Genomic DNA, 20,718 nt, shown 5'->3' on the forward strand with positions numbered 1-20,718 from the left:
AAAATTGGAGGCTTATGAGGAGAATTTAATGAACACAGCTAAGGAGGAGGATTGAATCAAATAAAACTAGTAAGGCAATAATAACTTTCATTGAGGCCTTGACCATGGGTAACCCAATTACTCTTGGTTCTGAACAGCCTAATATGATGCATTCAAAAATAATTGGATGCTTAACCATAAAGTTCACAGTATGCCACATTAATTTACATGCACATGTAACTAAATTATCAAAACATTAGACCTTGACAGCCTATGAATAAGCAGGTTGCAAAATGTCAATAAACCTTGGTCTCCTTAGACAGATGGCCTTTGGTATGCAGGAGGGATAGCGCTCAAGTGAATAACAACCTCTGGTCTAAATAGCATCCATCCATCTTCTATACCCATTATCCAATCGTGTTGCAGAGGGTGGAAATCTTGTATACAACATTAAGCTTTGAAAGATAATTAGGGCGGCACGGTGGGCGACTGGTTAGCACATCTGCCTCACAGGTCTGGGGTTCAATCCCCGGCCCCGCCTGTGTGGAGTTGGCATGTTCTACCCGTGCCTGCGTGGGTTTTCTTTGGGCACTCCGGTTTCCACCCACATCCCAAAAACATGCGTGGTAGTTTAATCGACGACTCCAAATTGACCATAGGTGTGAATGTGAGTGCGAATGGTTGTTTGATAGATAAGCAAAGATAGCTGGGATCGGCTCCAGCACGCCCACGACCCTAGTGAAGATAGGTAGTACGGAAAATGGATGGATGGACATATATACCATGATGCCTATGTTACAGGTTGTGCCGAGTCTTCGAGGCTTGGGTCGAGTAATGAAGGGGGCGTGTCCGTGAGGCGCAGCTCGAGGCTTGCTTCATTTGGGGGAGGGCCCGGAAATGATGACGTCCGAAGCTTCGCTGCATGGCTGTACCACGTGACCGCTTCAGAAAGTGGTGCAGAATTTGGCACAATGTGTGACGCTTTGACATAGCAATATAGACCCAAGCAGCTCCATGGAAATATGGTTTATGCCATTCTCCAAAGTTGACAAACACATTACACAAGCTCCCATACTGGTACATCTCAATCAATCATAATAGTGTCAAAACTTTAATTTAGTTAAGTAGTTCAATTCAAAAAGTGAAACATATTGCTCCTCTGTCCGAATTGCGGACAGAGGAGCCTCTTAAAGAAGAAGTTACAGGTCTGTGAGAACCAGAAATCTTGCTTGTTTGTAGGTGATCAAATACCTATTTTCCACCAGAATTTGCTAATAAATTCTTTAAAAATCAGACAATTTAATTTTCTGGATTTGTTTTCCTCATTTTGTCTCTCATAGGTGAGGTATACCTATGATGAAAATTACAGGCCTCTCTCATCTTTTTAAGTGGGAGAACTTGCACAATTGGAGGCTGACTAAATACGTTTTTGCCCCACTGTATATGTGTATCTCTCCCACACCCCAAAAACATGCACGGTAGGTTAATTGAAGACTCTAAATTGTCCGTAGTTATGAATGTGAGCGCAAATGGTTGTTTGTTTATATGTGCCCTAAGATTGGCTGGTAACCAGTTCAGGGTGTTAGCTGGGATAGGCTCCAGCATACCGTGACCCTAATGAGGATAAGCAGTGTAGAAAACGGATATATATATCTATTTGGAACACATCTCCTCAATAAGCGGGGCTTCACTGCAATTCAATTTCCATTCCTATTCATGGGAAAAATTGTTTAAGTTCATGAACAGTCACGGAACAAATGAGATTTGTGAACCTAAATTCCACTTGGGGGTTTCCACGCCATTATGACGTTGAATCGTTTCATTTGACATTTGTTCCAAAAGGAAAATTAATTTCGGAATGAGAACAACTTGAGAGTCAATTATCATCACAGAAAAGATTGCGTTCAGTTTTAGAGGTTCCACAGCCTTATTTGAAAAGGCAGATATTTTGGTACTGCTGTTGTATTTCATGTAATGCTGAGGCTATTGTGTGTATATAATGCATGTTTTTATGACATTAAAGGAACCCAAAAGCTAAAGCAGGCACAGCTCAGCTGCTCTTGCAGCATGAAGAAACTATCTGTGTCTGTCACAGTTCACTAGCCTTAACATGCTGCCCCAGCAAATCAGCAAACAAGACCCCACTGGCCTCTGCAGACTCATAAAACACTCTCAACATTGTCCAATCTAAGTTAAATGACTTTGGCTATGTTATGAAGAAGGGACAGCTCATTGTCCTTGTCCAAGTCGAGTTCATTTAATTCTCAGGTAGCTGTTTTCCTCTATAACGTTGTGACACCCATATGGGAACAAAACTACACAGAAGATGTCATGGTTGCAGTCTATAACAATCATAATAAATAGTTTTAGTCTTAGTCCTGAACTGTAATTTGTGTAAAAGCTGTTATGATAAATTCAGAATTATCAGTGGTAAACACATATGTACCTATGTGTCATGTCTTGAAATAATCACTGTGCATTATTTTATTTTATTTTTTTGCAGTGGCAACTCGGCATTAGGTCAAGGGAGGCAGTGGCTTACTGGATCCACCTGGCAACTATATTAGTTTCATCCCAAAACATATTTATTTTTTAATACACAGCAGTACAGAGCAATAATAATAATACTACTGCCACTACTACTACTACAACTAATACTACTAATAATAATATTAATAATTGTTTTTATTGTGCAATAGTAATAATAATCATAATAATAATAGACTCCAACTAATCCATAACCCTAATGATAAAAAGGGGTAATAAAATGGTTTAATGTAAAATAATAATAATCTCATAATCCTTACAGTACTGTTTTGGACAAATATCTAATTTCCTTTTCCTGCATCTCATTAACTCACCAAAATCGTGTTGACTGTTCATGAATTATTCAATGAGCTCCGTGTGTTAACTGTTCACATTTTTTAAATCGATTCCGCGCACATTTCTCCATATTCAGATCAGCTGTGCTCAAGCGCAGACCCTAATAATGCAGAGAGGCGAGATATCATTTTTGTTGATGACCCTTCGCTGCATACCAAGCAATTGAGAACATCTACTGACGCGGGAAACAATAAAGGATATTTTCAGTGGCAGTTGGCAATGATCAATCAATCGCCCTCGTCACTGACTGCACTTGTGCTTTTTGACAACAGAGACTCTCCGCGCTGTAAAACGTGTATATAGTTACAAGATCATAATGGTTAAAGGAATTGGCATCATTATCCTTTATCGGATTATTAAACCAGAAATATTAAACGTGAAAAATAGCTGGGGATAAATATAAAAACTGTGTTTGCAGCACCAGCAGCAGAATATGTCCTTCATCCCTCCCCCAGTCATGGTGGCTTCCTCCTTCCCATCACCCCACAGCAAGCAAATGCCATTTAGATAGAAATGAGTGACAGCAGAGAATGTCAGACCTTGGCTGCATTTATTGTTTAACATGGAGCCACTGGGCACTAAACACTGTGTCATCTGCTCCACTTGGCCCACTATATAAGACAGGTGGACCACCAACACAAACCTAATCCATGTTTAGAAAGATTAATGATGTAAATCATTTTAAGAGGTTGCATTTACGTGTACTGTCATTGTTCAGTACAAATACATACAAATTATATGTACAAAATAACTAATATCATTTAAATACAGTACAGTATATGATTTTCTTTCTCCTCTAGGACAGGTATACACTTCAGGAGAGTGAATTGCTCATCTTGCAGAGCACATGTAATCTTTTGCTCGGGGCAACGGAGGGAAAAGAACTACCAGTACTCTGCAGATGTTTTGTGAAAAGAAAATGTCTGCATCTTTAACCCTTTAGGATCAGATTCTCTGAATCATAAGCACCATTACAAACAATATTGTCAATGCTGCACATATCAACTTTAGTAACTAGAACTGTGATGGGAATGGGAACGACAAACCATCAAGGGTATAATCATTCAGCTCATCTCGATGCTGTAATAAAACATATTTTTTAATACGGTTGTTTGGCTGATGCATTATTCTTTTGATTCAATTTCACACTTGACATGTTCATGGTTTTCTGACTGCATCAGTTTACAGGCTTCATATTCGAAAAAACAAGATTTGTACATCTATTAGTTCCTAATGCATTTCCTAAAAACAACTCACAGTTGAGGTCATTGTTTTGGGATGAGTTTTTTTTCCCGCATAACCAGTGAAGACTGAATCGAGACTCAAACATAGTGAAAGACAAAATGTGAGTCCTTAGACCAGACTGTATACTGATAAGTAAGTGCGTACATTGATAATCTATCAAGCTACAGTAAGAGCCAAGAGCCGAGCACCATTAAAGTAGATGATCATCCTTAGTTACACAATTAGCCTACAAGTGTGGCACTTAGACAACATACTAACTGCATATTAATGAAAACATTGCTGTTCAATTCTGTTAATCTGTTACTACCTGTAATTAAAGTATGTCACCTTCAGGGCCAATGCAGGATTTGGAGTGCTCGGCCTCCAGTCAGAATATTGCAATTTACAGGTGGGTAAGTTTCATATACAGGACCTCGCTATTCGAGGGGGATATGGACCAGGCCCGAATAGCGAAAATCTGAAAATAAATATACGGCCATTATAATTGCATTGAAAAAAAAAAAACTTTCTTTAAACCCAAGAAATTCTTGAATAAGTATTTTCGGGATTGGTTCACACCAAAGAAAAATTGAAAAGAAAATGGTTTTAAAAGAAATATCTGTGGCATGCGGACGACCGATTAGCACATTTGACTCACAGTTCTGAGGACCCGGGTTCAAATCCAGCCTCCTCTGTGTGGAGTTTGTATGTTGTCCCCGTGCCTGCGTGGGTTTTCTTGGGGTACTCCGGTTTCCTCCCACATTCCAAAAACATGCAGGGTAGGTTAATTGAAGACTCTAAATTTCCCGTAGGTGTGAATGTGAGTGCGAATGGTTGTTTGTATATATTCTATCTGTATTTCCACGTCACTGACTCATAGTAAGCCTAGACCCTGTTTTGATTATTGACCTTGCCTCTGTCTCACGTTTTTGGATACTGTTGCCTTCGCGGATTGCTTGTCTGTGTACCAACCCCTGCCCGTTTATTAAACTACTCTTTTTGAAAGTGTCCATTGTATTGGAGTCGTGCACAGGCATGGGCTACTGCTGAATGGAGCCGCAATTCTGCCACGTGTCATTCCTGGGCATCTTTTGTAAAGACTATGGAGCAAAATTTTCAGTATCCCACGCCAGATCATCACGCAGCTCGCTCCCTTGTCAACCTACAAGGCAAGCGCAGGGTGTCAGATTACGCGATTGAGTTTCGCATTCTAGCAGCTGAGAGTCAGTGGAATAACAGGGCACTACTCGACGCATTCTTTCAAGGACTATCCCCCGCTGTCAAAGATCATTTGGTCACACTAGACCTGCCGACCGACTTGGATACGCTCATCGCTCTCGCCATAAAGATCGATAAAAGGCTTTTGGATCATGAGCTGGACAGAGATCAGCGGAAGGATGTGTCGACGCGTGCTTGGAGGACAAGCCTCAGTGACCAGCCAAACCAAGGCTAATCCCCTGTTTGCAGTCTCAATCTATTGGCTAGCACCACCACGGATAAACCCATGCAACTTGGCTGGTTCCATCTCTCCCCTGAGGAACGTCAACGCCGGCTGAGGGAAGGGCGCTGCTTCTACTGCGGGCAGTTGGGTCATTCCGTGAGCAACTGTCACGTCAAAGTTGCCGGTGCCGGTAACAAAGGCATGGGAGCGGTGAGTCTAAATCTCATTAAGGAAGACCCTACCCATGTTCTTCCTAAAGTGGCACTATGCTCTCCAGATCATGAGATTCATAGATCTGTATTTATTGACTCTGGTTCTGACACAAATGAATCGCCTCTCTCCTCGTTAGGCGAATGCACCTTAAAACCTTTCAAGTAAAAGGCCACCGCAACTTGTATGCTGCAGACGGCGTTTTTTTCACCGCACCCAAACTCTCACATTGACATTTCCTGACTCTCACTCAGAACGCATTAGTTTTCATGTTTTGGCGCTATGAATAATGACCTTATTTTAGGGAACCCTTGGTTGAAATTACATAACCCCCACATTGACTGGTCCTCTGGGCATGTTATATCATGGGGCAGCAATTGCGCCCAGAACTGTTTCAAGCCTCCATGTAATGTTAAGGGATATGTTTCAAATGAGATTCCGCAGATCCCATCTGGGGATCCTGATTTATCTCAAGTGCCCACCTGTTACCATGACATTAAATAAGTTTTTTCCAAGACTAAAGCCAAATCCCTTCCACCCCACAGACCGTATGACTGTGCAATTGACTTGCTGCCTGGGACCAGGGGGAGGTTATTCTCTCTTTCAGGGCCGGAACACAAGGCTATGAAGGAGTATGTGGAGGAATCACTGGCAGCCGGGATCATTCGCCCATCTTCATCCCCTGCGGGAGCGGGATTTTTCTTTGTGGACAAGAAGTACAAGACCCTGCGACCCTGTATCGATAACTGGGGTTCAAGTCCCGGCCCGCCTGTGTGGAGTTTGCATGTTCTCCCCGTGCCTGCGTGGGTTTTCTCCGGGCACTCCGGTTCCCTCCCACATTCCAAAAACATGCAGGGTAGGTTAAATGAAGACTCTAACTGGCGACCAGTTCAGGGTGTACCTCGCCTCTCGCCCGAAGATAGCTGGGATAGCCTCCAGCACGCCCGCAACCTTAGCGAGGATAAGTACCCTAGTGAGGATAAGCGGAGCGGAAGATGAAGATTTTGATATTCTCCGAGGAGACTCACATTATTCATGTCCGCTCTGTCTTGCAGCGGTGACTGCAGAATGAACTATATGTCAAGGCTGAGAAATGTGAATTCCACAAGACATCCTTCTTCTTCTTTTCTGGGTTTTGTGCTGGCTCAAGGTGAACTCAAAATGGACGCTTGCAAAATTGATGCCATGACTAATTGGCCCACCCCCACGTCATGCAAGGACGTACAAAGGTTCTTAGGGTTTACAAATTTCTACAGAAAATTCATTAGAAACTTTAGTTCAGTAGCCTCGCCTTTGCATGATCTTACCTCGCCACAGAGACCCTTTGTGTGGAACTCGGCTTGTCAGTCAACTTTTCAGAAACTTAACTCGAGCTTTACCTCCGCCCCAGTCCTCACTCTCCCAGATCCTAAACAACAGTTTGTTGTGGAAGTTGATGCGTCTGATGCGGGAATAGGAGCAGTGCTCTCCCAGAAATGCCTGGTCAATTACATCCTTGTGCTTATCTCTCGAAGAAACTTAGTCCAGCCAAGAGAAAATATGACATAGGTGACCGTGAACTGCTGGCTATCAAGGTGGCTTTGGTGGAGTGGAGACACTGGCTAGAAGGGGCTCAGATCCCATTTTTTGATATGGACAGATCACAAGAACCTTGAGGATCTTAAGTCTGCTAGAAGATTAAATGCTAGCCAGGCAAGATGGGCTCTATTCTTGACCAGATTTAATTTTATGTTATCCTACAGACCAGGTTCTAGAAATGGTAAATCAGACGCCCTCCAACCATCCATTTTCCTCCACTTATCCGAGGTCGGGTCGCGGGGGAGGCAGCCTCAGCAGGGAAGCCCAGACTTCTCTCTCCCCAGCCACTTCCTCCAGCTCTTCCGGGGGGATCCCGAGGCGTTCCCAGGCCAGCCGAGAGATAAAGTCTCTCCAGCGTGTCCTGGGTCGTCCCCATGGTCTCCTCCCGGTGGGACTTGCCTGGAACACCTGACTAGGGAGGCGTCCGGGAGGCATCCTAATCAGATCTGGCTCTTCTCAATGTGAATATTTTATTCCACTGGTTTTAAACCACGAAATAATCCTAAAATGAAAAGTAACACTCAGAGGCGGTCCAGCTTCCCTAGTGGCCCTGAAGGTGGTGGGAAAGAAAGGCCGGAGCAATGCTCCCTGAGTGTCAGCTCTTGTCTCATCCGACCAACTTGCCTAAGACTGGCCCAGGAAGGACGACCACCTCATCACGAGGTGGCGAGGACACATCGGACAACCCCCGACTGCAGAGCATCCTGCAAGGGCTCCGAGCTAACCTTTTTGGAGGCCAGAGCTCACCCCGGGGGACGGAAGGGGGCACAACGCACCCGCTCCGAACGTCATGCAAGCTGATACACCCGGGCTCCGGCCGTCCTGCCTGGGAACTTTTTGGGCTCCTTTTTTCTTTTTCTTCTTTCTTTTCGCCAAATCCACCTGTTCCCCGTGCGGACCAGGCCGGCCGAACACCCGGAAGCTTGACCTGCCAGCCTCAATCGTGTTCAAGACCAATCCAACATCCCGGTCTACTAAAAGTACAGATTAGTGCATTATTTATTTCTAGCGCAATTATACAAGGCCCTATCCCCACTTCGATATGCGTCCTCTTTAGCCTGGCGAAGTTGCTTAGGTTTAGCAGTGAACCACGGTTTGTTGTTATTGCACATGCAAAATGACTTTGTTGGTACACACAGATCTTCACAGAAACTAATATAGGATGTGACAGTGTCCGTATATTCATCCAGGCTGCCAGCGGAATTTTCAAAGACACTCTAGTCTGTGCAGTCTAAACAGCTTTGAAGTTCTATCTTTGTTCCACTTTTTCACTGTTTTCACTGTAGGCTTCGCACATTTAAATTATTGTCTGTATGTTGGTATTAAATGAATTAAGTAATGATGAGATGAGGCCAGAGCTGCACGATGTATGGCACGATATGCATTATATAGTGTAGAATAGCAGTGGTCTAAAATGTTATTTTCCCTGGTAGGCTTTGCTTTCTTAGTGGCTTTCTAGTTTTATATGACCACTAAAATAATACTAAAACAACAAGTCTAATGGTGGCCTAAGACCTTTGCACAGTACTGTACATTACATTACATTATTGTGTTCAAATTTAACCTCAGCAGTCCAATTGTAGTCCAGCACGCCTGCGACCCACTATAGTGAGGGTAAGCGGTATGGAAAATGGATTGATGGATAGTGATAGTGTTCACACGCCTGACTTCAGTGAAGGCCGGGTAGGTTTAGTTCCCACTCATTGATGGTTTTCTGTCTCTATGTATGCCTTGGATGGAGAGATGGACAGATTGTTTGATTGATGCACAGACTGCACCGGATTTAATTTGGAACTGTGTATGTGGTCCAGTTTATTTTTATTATTATATTCGCACCTAACCATCAAATTGCACTTGTATGTAAGCACCCTTAGTCTAATGATGTACCTTTTTTATTGTTTTTTTTTTGTCTAGTTTCTTATTACTCGATCAAAAGGTTCAACGCACACAACACATTTGAAAAGTTTGCATTGATGTTCCATTTCGTGCTTAGTATTTCTGACATAGTAAAGACATAAAAAAAAAGTAGTGTTTCCATTTTCAGAGAGAACAGGATTGCCTAGGGCTTTCTATCTAGCCCTGCTCCCATTCTTATTGCTGTGGATTTTCTGCAGACAATGAGAACATGAGGCTTCTTGACCCAGTTGAACCAGATTAAAAGAATTCTGCTTCACGCTGGCAATTACTTTGAAAATTCACAATCCTCTTTAAAGGGGGATCTGAACACAGCACATCAATTAGTGGTCCAAGTAGTGATTTTTAATGTTGACTTTGAGCATTTTTACTCATTCTTTCGAATGACAGTAACAAATATATGATCGAGCTTTGCATACATTGAATTTTAGAACAACAAGAATCATCACCATATTATTTGTTTGCAGTGATATCACTATGAAATGCAGTGATGCTTTTGATATGATAGTATGTTTTTTGTTGTTTTCTCAATCTGCTTTATTGTGTGTATGACCCAAGTCTGGATTCAAATATTATTTTATGTAATTGGCAATTTTTTTATTCATTCAAATTTGACAGTCTTGTTAACAACATTCTCCTCTGTGGTGTGCCAATTTTTTTATTTTTATTTTTTTATAATAATACAAAAATATTTATATTTAAAAATATTGTGGCCAGGAGTGATTTTCATTTTAAGATGGTTGATGTTTTGATTATTTATACATTACTTTTAGAATTTTCTTATTAGAAAGCCACTATTGTGGTTGATTGCTAGCACAGAAATTAAGGGTATTTATCATTCCTGACATCCATGTATCAATTAACATTTATCATATCAGTAACAAAAAAGCTTCAGCTGAAAAAATCTGTATCAAAAGCCAGACTTTCCATATCGTCGGGAAAATGTATTTTCTTTTGTAACAACACATGAGCTCTGTTGCCAATATGTCAAAATAATGCACTATTATTTGGAAAGTCAAAAACCCATAAAGAAGAACAAGAACAAAACCAATTTATTGATTAACTTCTTTCATATATATTTTCGGCAGCATGTCCCGTAAATGCATTTTGTATTGCATTAACTTTTAGAAATGCTGTGGTTAAGTTTGATTATGTGTGTGTTTGTGTGTGTTTGTGTGCATGTGCATTTATCCAGAAGTTAAAGTGACATTTACAGTACATACAAAGTTATCTTACCTCCTTTTTGTTTAATGCTCGAGACAGTCACAACGGAAAAGAAAAACAGTGGCATTTTATTTCAGTACACCTTGGCATCCGATGGATTAATGTTGAGGAAAACTACTGCTGGGTTTTTTTGCAGGTCACCAAGATCCCATAGTCCTCCTTTGTAGGTCTGAAAGAAAGAATTGCACCATTATCAGTGCATAATCAAATGCAGTCTTATTACAGATGTTTTAATGTGTTTGTAAGTGGTAAGGCATGCAATATGCTTTTAATGAGGACTTACCTTGTGTCTTGCTTTCATTCCCATAGTTTGTCTTATCTTAGCAAACTGTTCTGGGAATCAACAATAAGAGGTTTCAAGACACTGATAACACTCCTATATAAACGTCGGCTCATATTCTCCCATTCGTGTTCTTTTTTTGTTTACACACCTGGCTTTGCGTACATTCCACCGACGCACAATCTCCCGTCCAGACTTCTGACACACTAGAAATGTATCCGCAGTCACTAAAGAGTTGTGATTTTTGTGTTGTGTTGTGATGTTTTCCCGAGACTTGTGAACGTCATGTAAATCCATTTGGAAAATATAGAACACTTAAAATACAAAAATACCTTATGTAGTGGATGTGTCATTGCCAGTGAAGCAGAGCAGGTGTTGTTGTTTTGTTTACCTGTATGAAATAAATCCAATAAAAGTAACTTACCATAATTTCCCGTGTATAATACGCTCTCGATTACAATGCCCACCCCCAAAGTTGACCCACCAAAAAATCAAGAAAACTGTTCTACCCATATACAATGCACACCCATGAGTTTCTATCCATTCATGTTATATTTTGATATGTATTTTTATCCAATTCTAATCAGTTGTATTATTAATACTGAGACATTCTTGTGCTTTAATAATGTATAAGATACTGTGGTGCACCCTCATCACCGTCGATGACATCATCGTAAAAACATGGCGGCTTGCTATCAGAGGATTTCCCAGCCTGCCGAGTGCCATTATGTAGATTTTAAAATGCTGTTACGCCTCCTCTTGCACGTCACAGTCAGACCCCTCTCGTTTTGTCACTTAGCCCCCTAAATGCCTAAATAGTTTATAGACCTCGTGTATGGTCGTTGACAACCGACCTATATTAAAGGAAAACAAATAATTCAAAATCTAACTCACCATTGCACTCGGACTACAATAGTATTAATGGTTAATGGCGCTGTCAAAAAAAACAACAACAAAAAAAAAGTCGCCAAAAGAATGTTTGAAGCGGAAAGCTCTGCAATCGCAGAAGCCCTCTGGTGGCGACATTTTTCGGCTATTAATATGATATACAGTAAAACTGTATGTCGAAGTTCGGGTGTCGGCAGAATGGAGAAGGAACACATTGTGGCCGTTGCTCAGTCGGTTAGCATAGGTGAGCATTACGAGCCATGTGTTTCCTGCACCGTTGACACTAGTAAGCCGTCACCGGGCCATCAGCGGGACTTAACTAAATCAAAATGAGTCAATATGGTGTTTCACCTTCACAGGACACTGTACTTACTACAGCCTCTGGGAAGCAGAAGACGAAAAGTGCTTAAGTCCATGAGCGCAGTCAACATTTTAGGGTTGCTCCATCCAGAGAGCTTACCTGACATGAGGGTGTGTAAATGACAGATTTGAGTGGATGAGAGTGTGCGTAGCCAGAAAAGCACGCACATGGGAGAATATGGCCCTTAATGTTTTAGAAATGCTTCAAATAATTTAGCATTACATTCATCCATCCATCCATTTTCTACTGGCCATGTCCTCATTTGGGCGGCAGGTGAGCTGGAGTCTAACCCAGCCCTGTCTGGCACACCGTTCACTGGTCGTCAGCCAATTGCAGGGCAGCATTCATTCAGGCTTTTTTGAGAAAGCCTATTATTATTATTATTATTATTCATCCATCCATCCATTTTCTGAGCCGCTTCTCCTCACAAGGGTTGCGGGCGTGCTGGAGCCTATCCCAGCTGTCATCGGGCAGGAGGCGGGGTACACCCTGAACTGGTTGCCAGCCAATCGCAGGGCACATAGGAACAAACAACCATTCGCACTCACAGTCATGCCTACGGGCAATTTAGAGTCTCCAATTCATGCATGTTTTTGGGATGTGGGAGGAAACCGGAGTACCCGGAGAAAACCCACACAGGCACGGGGAGAACATGCAAACTCCACACAGGCGGGGCCGGGGATTGAACCCGGGTCCTCAGAACTGTGAGGCTGACGCTCTAACCAGTCGGCCACCGTGCCGCGTCTATTATTATTATTATTATTATTATTATTATTATTATTATTATTATTATTATTATTATTATTATTATTATTATTATTATTGTTATAATTATTATTATCATCATTATTATTATTATTATTATTCAACTCTGTCCTAGGATGACACGGTAGACAACTGCCACAGAGTTCATTTCAAATCGGGCCTCGCCTGTGTGGAGCTTGCATGTTCTCCCCATGCCTGCGTTAGTTTTCTCTGGGTCCTCCGGTTTCCTCTCACATCCCCAAAAACATGCGTGGTGGGTTGAATACTCTAAATTGCCTGTAGGTGTGAGTGTGAATGGTTGTTTGTTTATATGTGCTCTGTGATTGGCTGGTGACCAGTTCGGGGTGGACCCCGCCTCTTGCTCAGAGTCAGTTAGTTGGGATAGGCTCCAGCACACCTGCGACCCTCGTGAGGATAACCGGTATGGAAAATGGATCGATGGAAGCTGTTATATATTGTTCTTATTGAGAACTACAGTAGATCCCACACGTGCAGGCATGCAAGGTTACAATTAGGATTGTATGACCTTTGCAGATGTCTGCTCTGGGTGACTATCATCTATATACTTAACGCTCAAAGTTTGTGTCCGTTTTCAAAGAACCTTCTAGAGCCAAAACGTTTTCTTGCACGTTTTTGCACGTTTTGCACGTTCCTGCATGACGCCAAGGTTTCAACGCCCTCTTTAAATACCAAACTAATAATACATGTAAGGTAATTCTTACTATTACATGTGACCAAGAACATGTAAAAACATGCAGAAACATGTACTATAAGTGGAGGCTTATTGCAAAACGTGCCGGAACGTGCAAAACTGTGCAGGAACGTTCAAAAACGTGCAAGAAAACGGACACACAAACTTTGAGTTTTATGTATATAGATTATTGCATGTGAACTATTCATGAGGTTAGGAGTATTGGGCTTTTTCCGCAGGAACTAGAGGGTTAAGGAGGGCGCCTTAACCCGCTAGTTCTCATTAAGAATGTGATGTGAATAGATGACAACTTACTATGTTTCCACATTCTCCTTGCTAATATCGGCAAGGCTACAAGCAGCATCAATGACACACACATCATGACAGATGGCACGGTGAAACTAAAAGAGACACAAACACGCCGTGTTTACAAGACTGTCCAGCTTGAAGAGCCAGAATGACTTACGCAACCTCATATGAAAAAGTGCCACTGGTGCAGTCTCTCTGTCTTTCTTACATTTGACGCTTCCCGCAATCCTTTGTGATGTGCTTGGGGCCAGCTGCATCCACAACAGGTTCGCTCGCTGCAGCTCGGGATGTCACAGTCACTGCTGCTGCTGGTAGAAATAAGAACGAGTTTTCATTTTAAGTATTTCTTGAATGACACATTTGGTCTACAAACCCACACGCTACTATTTCTCTTTTCTTTTATGACGTCATTGGAAGGGTCATTGTGAATAATGCAACTATCCTATGCAAGCGTTAGGAGGCTTGGAATGAATTGCATATAGCTGACTATGAATGGCGTGAATGAAAACAATATTGACTTTAAAGATCATGTCATTTTAATTTTCATAAACATTAGTAGCACTAAAGTTCAGTTGATGAAGTGTGTAGGAGAAGTAATTACTGATTAGTGCTGCTTTACATACCGTTATTATAATTTGCTCTCAAGGAGCAAGTGTAGAATTCATGCCTAAGGATGTCCGACAATAATTTACTTTAGTTAATTTACTAATTAATTTACATGCTCCCATTCGTTGATTTGACTAATGCAAATCATGTATTCAAAGATGCGATAATGTTTGGATAATGGATGGATGTTGGATAAATGAATGTTATTGTACTTTTAATGCGTTGGTGGTGTTGCGAAACAAAATTGCATTTTCACTGCATCATTTTCTGCATGCTTGTGGATAAGGTTGCAGAAAGACCAAGCAAACAGTCCCGTTCAGGATTTTATATATTGCTTAATGTTTTATAAAATTGTCTACTCAATTCTTGGGAGATCTTACAAATAAATCATTCAGCTTTGATTTGTACTTCCTGTCGACTTACTAGTTGATGGTCGGTGTAAGACCTGCACATGCACCGCAATCTGCTGCTGTCCGGCCGAACACCAATACCAGCCCATATCGCTCATGTGCAGCTTCTTCATGGTTATGGTCAAAGTCCCAGTTCTGTCATCACTGATGGCTACAGACGTATCTTCGTAGCTACCTTCATGGCCTGTAACCAGGCAGGAGCTCCAGTCTCCACTCCTACACCACTTCTTCTCACTTTCCCTGTTGGTAAAGGACCACTGAATGAATGCATGTGTTGTATGCATGCTATATGTATAAGTATAAGTAAGCTTATAATAAATAATACATAAAAAAACATACTGTGTATAAATATGTTTTTTATTTATATATATGTATATATTCACTTCATTAGCACTTGAATTTATTTAATGCAATTAGCAATTTTTAGTAAGAGTAACAAAGGATTACATAACATCAAAATGGACGGCAAAGACCTGTATCTGACACTGTAGAGACATTGAACCGTGACACTATGTCCCTCCTCCTCACTCAGCATGCCCTTCACTACAGACATTCCTGCAAGAAATGAAATGGAATTTCTCTTGTCATGAAAAAAAGCATGAACAAAATGGTTGTCATTAAGGAACATATTGACATTAAAGTACATCCTCCACTCACCCGGGGTAACCTTGACGTAAATGAAGGCACTTATATCGGGTTTCCAAAATCCGCCAAGCTCTACGCCACACATGTACCAGCCAGAATCCTCTTCCTTTAAGTTCTTCATTGTCACTGTGAAGACCTCCTGGATCGGGTCATCAAAAATGCTTACTTTGTCCTCAGACTGGCTGTCAGAGAGGGAGTCATCTGTGCGAGCCAAGCTGGTGCAGAATTCCCTCATCTTTCCCCGACACCAATACTTCACGTAGCTGCCATACTCGGGCTCATAATGACAGGGGATAGTGACGGAGTTACCCTCCAGGACTGTAAGTTCGTCCTGAGTCGTCATCCCATAGAGAAGGCCTGACGGACAGATCAAATGTATTCTAGTGTTGATTCAATTTCAACTTTCGACAGTAATGCTGCAGCCACCAGACACTGCATGTTCAGGTCTTATCATAAGTAAAGAAAAGGGGAACTGTGTTCACCGTTTTGTAGTTTCACTTTCCTTTTGTCAAAAAAATGTTCCTCGTGATTACCTTTCACTCAATCTTTTGCCAAAATTGGATAATGGATTAGCACATTTTTCAAAGGCTTTTTCGAGACTTAAAAAAATTAAATATCAAACATACACTTGCCATGGGGTAAACACAATGCTGAAGCTTGGGATATTATTTTGGAAAGTCTCATTGAATTACTGTGAAAATGTAAGCAAGCATAAAAATTAGAAATGTCTTATGCTACTACTTCTAGTTGCAGAAAATACACAATGGATAATAAAAGACAAGCACAGAAGTATTTGTCTTCTCGTGGTCTTTTTCCCACAGCCAGCTTTTTGTAAGAAAAACAAAACAAACAAAGAAAAAAAACACCAGCAAAAAATTGGAAGTTACCTGGGATCCACGGCAACAAGATGAACAGGAAACGGCTGACTTGCTTCATGTTTTAATTGGTAATGCTTTTCAACCCCAATTCCTTCCCAAGTCTGGTGTTTTTCAGACTTCAAGGTTCTGCTACTTCAACCTCGCTCTAGTCATGTGACCAGTTGGATCCAGATGTTGCATGTGTTAACCACATAGATGCCAGCTATATCTTAATAGGCAGTATTGCCCCGGTTTTAGCTTGCCTCGCAAAGGTTTAGCAGTAAAAAAAATTAAAAAATATTATGATATATGCCATTGTTTGCAACATTTTGACCATATTTAAGTTATTCATTGCAATCAATTTCAACATTCAAGAAGCTCGATTGTCAATTCCACATTTATTTACCCATCATACAGAGAGTCGAAAAGTATTTGTCTGCGCAGAAAGAAATAAAGGGTAAAGTAAAAAGGCTATAAAATATCTATCCATCCATTTTCAATGTCACTTGTCCTCATTTGGGTCATGCATGAGCTGGAGGCTATCCCAGCTGACTTTGAGCCAGGGGACGAATACACCCTGGACTGGTTGCCCCCCACCCGCAGGTCACATATTGATCACAATCATTCAACCTTATGTTTCCAAAATGTGGGAGGAAGCCAGAGTACCCAGAGGAAAACCCACACAAACCTGGCGAGAACATGCAAAATTCACAAAGGGACGCCAAAACCAAGATGCAAACCCTGACCCTCAGAACTGGGAACTCAGGCCCAGAGAAGCTGGTGGCGTTCCTGGGCGTTGTTGATATATACTTGCATTTGTAGCTGTAGTGACAAACTGTGTAATTTGAAAATATTTCTTTCAAGGAAAATGTGTTCCTCAGTCCACGTGGCCATATCCTTTCCACAATGATACTCGTTTTTAATGCAGTGCTGAGGGATCGAAGGTCACAGACATTCAATGTTGGTTTTGGGCCTTCCCACTTACATGCAGAGATTTCACCAGTGAGTCTTTTGGATACGCTCCTTTTATCCCAAATCATGACACTCGCCTAAATACATGCATACATCATTTTTTGATATACTGTACTAATCACATTTTTCTCTGCCTCAAACTCGGCATAGGGCATTCAACCAGTATGCTCCAAAGTAAGAAAGGCGAATGAATACAATTAGAAAAAAAGTTATTACTGCTAGACACTTAACAATTACAGGTCAAACCTGCCAAGCTATAATAGTATTTGTAACCACAAGAGGGCAGTATATTTTAATCAGTTTTAATATACGTTCACAAAAATCAGAGCTTTGAGACCAAGCTGGAAAAAAAAATGTAGTGTAGTAAGATTTACAAAGTCACTCAGTAAAGAAACATGTTTCTCTTTATGTCATATACATGTGTATTGTACATGTGGTTTTAGGTATTCTGCTGAGAATTTATGTGTGGACATACTTCAGTTCTTGACTAGAAACAAAAACAAAATCAAACAATGAGACCCCCGAACGGCGCAGACTGACAGCATCATTATGCATCCTGTGATAAACGACATATCCCTGGCTGCAGTCTGTGTTTTGGTATGTGTTTGAATGAATCAGTGATGAGACATGATGAAACCGTGTCATTTTCAGATAAGAACAAGGGATGTGAGGATTTCCATAGTGGAAGGACAAAGTACAAATATTGTAAGATTTTTTAATATTCTCTTTACAAACTCCAGTATAGAGTTGCTGTATTTTGGATGCCTTGTTTTAGTCCTAATCAGAGTTGGCTAGAGTAGCCAAATATTGTACTCAAGTAAGAATATTGTTACTTTAGAATAATATGACTCAAGTACAACCTCAATTCTAATGAAGGTGGGACGTTGTGTTAAACCTAAATAAAAACAGAATACAATGATTTGAAAATCATGTTCAACCTATATTTACTTACACTACAAAGACAAGATATTTAATGTTCAAACTGATAAACTTTATTGGTTTTAGCAAATAATCATCAACTTAGAATTTTATGGCTGCAATACGTTCCAAATAAGCTGGGACAAGTGGCAAAAAAGGCTGAGAAAGTTGAAGAATGCTCATCAAACACCTGTTTGGAACATCCCACAGGTGAACAGGCTAATTGGCAACAGGTGGGTGCCATGATCAGGTATAAAAGGAGCTTCCCTGAATTGCTCAGTCATTCACAAGCAAAGATGGGGCGAGATTCATCTCTTTTAGAACAAGTGCGTGAGAAAATAGTCAAACAGTTTAAGGACAATGTTCCTCAACGTACAATTGCAAGGAATTTAGGGATTTCATCATCTACGGTCCATAATATCATCAAAAGATTCAGAGAATCTGGAGAAATCACCGCATGAAAGCGACAAGGCCGAAAACCAACATTGAATGCCCGGGTCCTTCGATCCCTCAGGCCGCACTGCATCAAAAATCGACATCAATGTGTAAAGGATATCACCACATGGGCTCAGCAACACTTCAGAAAAACAATGTCAGTAAATACAGTTCGACGCTACATCCGTAAGTCAACTTGAAACTCTACTATGCAAATCAAAAGCCATTTATCAACAACACCCAGAAACGCCACCGGCTTCTCTGGGCCCGAGCTCATCTAAGATGGACTGATGCAAAGTGGAAAAGTGTTCTGTGGTCCGACAAGTCCACATTTCAAATTGTTTATGGAAATTGTGGACGTTGTGTCCTCCGGGCCAAAGAGAAAAAGAACCATCCAGACTGTTATGGACGCAAAGTTCAAAAGCCAGCATCTCTGATGGTATGGGGCTGTGTTAGTGCGACATACGGCCAGTGGGACAAAACCAGCCCACTCGGGGGTTACAGTCTGCCCCGCAGGATGAATTACAAATAGGATTCCAAATACCTGTGACTAAAGGTTCGCTTTGATCAGTTATTATGAACACATGTAGGTGACACACCGAAGCAAAATCTTTTCAAGAAATCTGCGGTTGTTTGGCAAAATGATTTAAAAAAAAAAAAAAAAAAAAAAGTAATTAAATCGAAAGATTTTCCTTTGGTGCCTGTTTTGTTTTGTTGTATTATTTATTGTATGATTTTCAGTGGCCCAGCCCCTTTGACATCAAATTAGACTGAACAACAAGTTTGACATCCCTGGTGTAGACTTTAGTGCAAAAAACTGGGCACACAAGGCCAAGGAAGTATCCATGAACATGATGGTGATGTTCGATTTTGACAAAAGGTCCTGAGCTATATTTTTTGTTAAACTCTTGATAATATTGTGAGAACATGTGGCTATATATTTCAGTAAATGATGAATAAATCATCTATCCATTAATTTCTATACTACTGATTAATGACAGATTATAATAAAAATGTCTTTGATGCGGCGGTACGGTAGCCGACTGGTTAGAGCGTCAGCCTCACAGTTCTGAGGTGCGGGGTTCAATCCCGGTCCCCGCCTGTGTGGAGTTTGCATGTTCTCCCCGTGCCTGCGTGGGTTTTCTCCGGGCACTCCGGTTTCCTCCCACATCCCAAAAACATGCATGAATTGGAGACTCTAAATTGCCCGTAGGCATGACTGTGAGTGCGAATGGTTGTTTGTTTCTATGTGCCCTGTGATTGGCTGGCAACCAGTTCAGGGTGTACCCCGCCTCCTGCCCGATGACAGCTTGGATAGGCTCCAGCACGCCCGCGACCCTAGTGAGGAGAAGCGGCTCAGAAAATGGATGGATGGATGTCTTTGACACTGCCTATTTACAGTCTTCTTGTTGTGTTTTTGGCGAAAAAACTTTTTTTCTTGCTCCTAAAAAAAATGCAATTTTAACCATTGCGACAATATATCAGAGATCCATTTGGCATGGAGCCAAATTAGGATTGTTCAGCCTTGAGGGGTAGTACTGAGTGCCCTTCTAGCTTTTCACGGGGACACATTGCCTTACATTAGTCTTGAACACAAAAAAAGAGAAGGTGTGACAGGGTGACAAAACAATATGCTGATCCGCTGAGCTCCTCCTGTTTTGTCTGTTTTCAATCATCTCCACAGCAACCACACAACATGAATCAGCCACGCACTCGAGACTGTGAATGAACATTGCAATTGATTACTTTTTGTAGGAGTTACACAAATGCACACACAAAGCATTTCATCACATAATTGAAAATCACACTCAGCTCTTGATGTCACTCTATTATGAAACATACGAATCATGACCCGCAGGAGGTCCAACATAATCCACTCCTGCCAGTAATGGGAGTGACGGATTCTTGAGAAATCTAAAAGTATGTGACATACTCCCGGTAAACCACCATGATGTCGCAAACACAAAGGAAGTTTTATCTTATCTTCAAGTGGGAGCCAAACCTTCCCGAATCCAGTTCAACATATTGGATTTCAGGTTAATCTTTTTACACGACTATGCTGCAATGGTCCCCATACTTTTGTACAGTATTTGGATAGGTGGAATAAATCGATGTAAATTTACAATGT

General features: G+C 41.3%; 1 protein-coding gene across 5 annotated transcripts; it reads right to left on the reverse strand.

The window, feature by feature from the left end:
* Positions 1-10,263: 10,263 nt before the first annotated feature.
* Positions 10,264-16,447, reverse strand: LOC133489286 (CMRF35-like molecule 3). Of its 5 annotated transcripts, none has more exons than XM_061798210.1 (10): positions 16,296-16,447; positions 15,421-15,765; positions 15,237-15,318; positions 14,777-15,003; positions 13,956-14,052; positions 13,754-13,839; positions 11,066-11,124; positions 10,885-10,939; positions 10,737-10,786; positions 10,264-10,622 (listed from the first exon to the last, which is right to left on the reverse strand). In XM_061798210.1, exons 1-10 carry the CDS (start codon positions 16,342-16,344, stop codon positions 10,527-10,529), a joined length of 1,146 nt encoding a protein of 381 aa, XP_061654194.1. In that variant the 5' UTR covers positions 16,345-16,447; the 3' UTR covers positions 10,264-10,526. The 5 variants fall into 5 exon arrangements, with proteins under 5 accessions (XP_061654194.1, XP_061654193.1, XP_061654195.1 ...); XM_061798209.1 differs by having other exon boundaries at positions 13,956-14,055; XM_061798212.1 differs by having other exon boundaries at positions 10,501-10,622; positions 10,737-10,781; positions 13,956-14,055.
* Positions 16,448-20,718: the final 4,271 nt, after the last annotated feature.

Source organism: Phyllopteryx taeniolatus, chromosome 14 (assembly GCF_024500385.1).
Source record: "Phyllopteryx taeniolatus isolate TA_2022b chromosome 14, UOR_Ptae_1.2, whole genome shotgun sequence".
NCBI lineage: Eukaryota > Metazoa > Chordata > Actinopteri > Syngnathiformes > Syngnathidae > Phyllopteryx > Phyllopteryx taeniolatus.

Coding starts and splice junctions, on each gene's coding strand:
- LOC133489286 (XM_061798209.1), bottom strand. CDS start 16,344: ATGAAGCAAGTCAGCCGTTTCCTGTTCATCTTGTTGCCGTGGATCCCA. Junction 15,004..15,236: donor CTCTACAGTGTCAGATACAG/GTCTTTGCCGTC, acceptor CTTTACCAACAG/GGAAAGTGAGAAGAAGTGGT. Junction 13,840..13,955: donor GATTGCGGGAAGCGTCAAAT/GTAAGAAAGACA, acceptor TGTCTCTTTTAG/TTTCACCGTGCCATCTGTCA.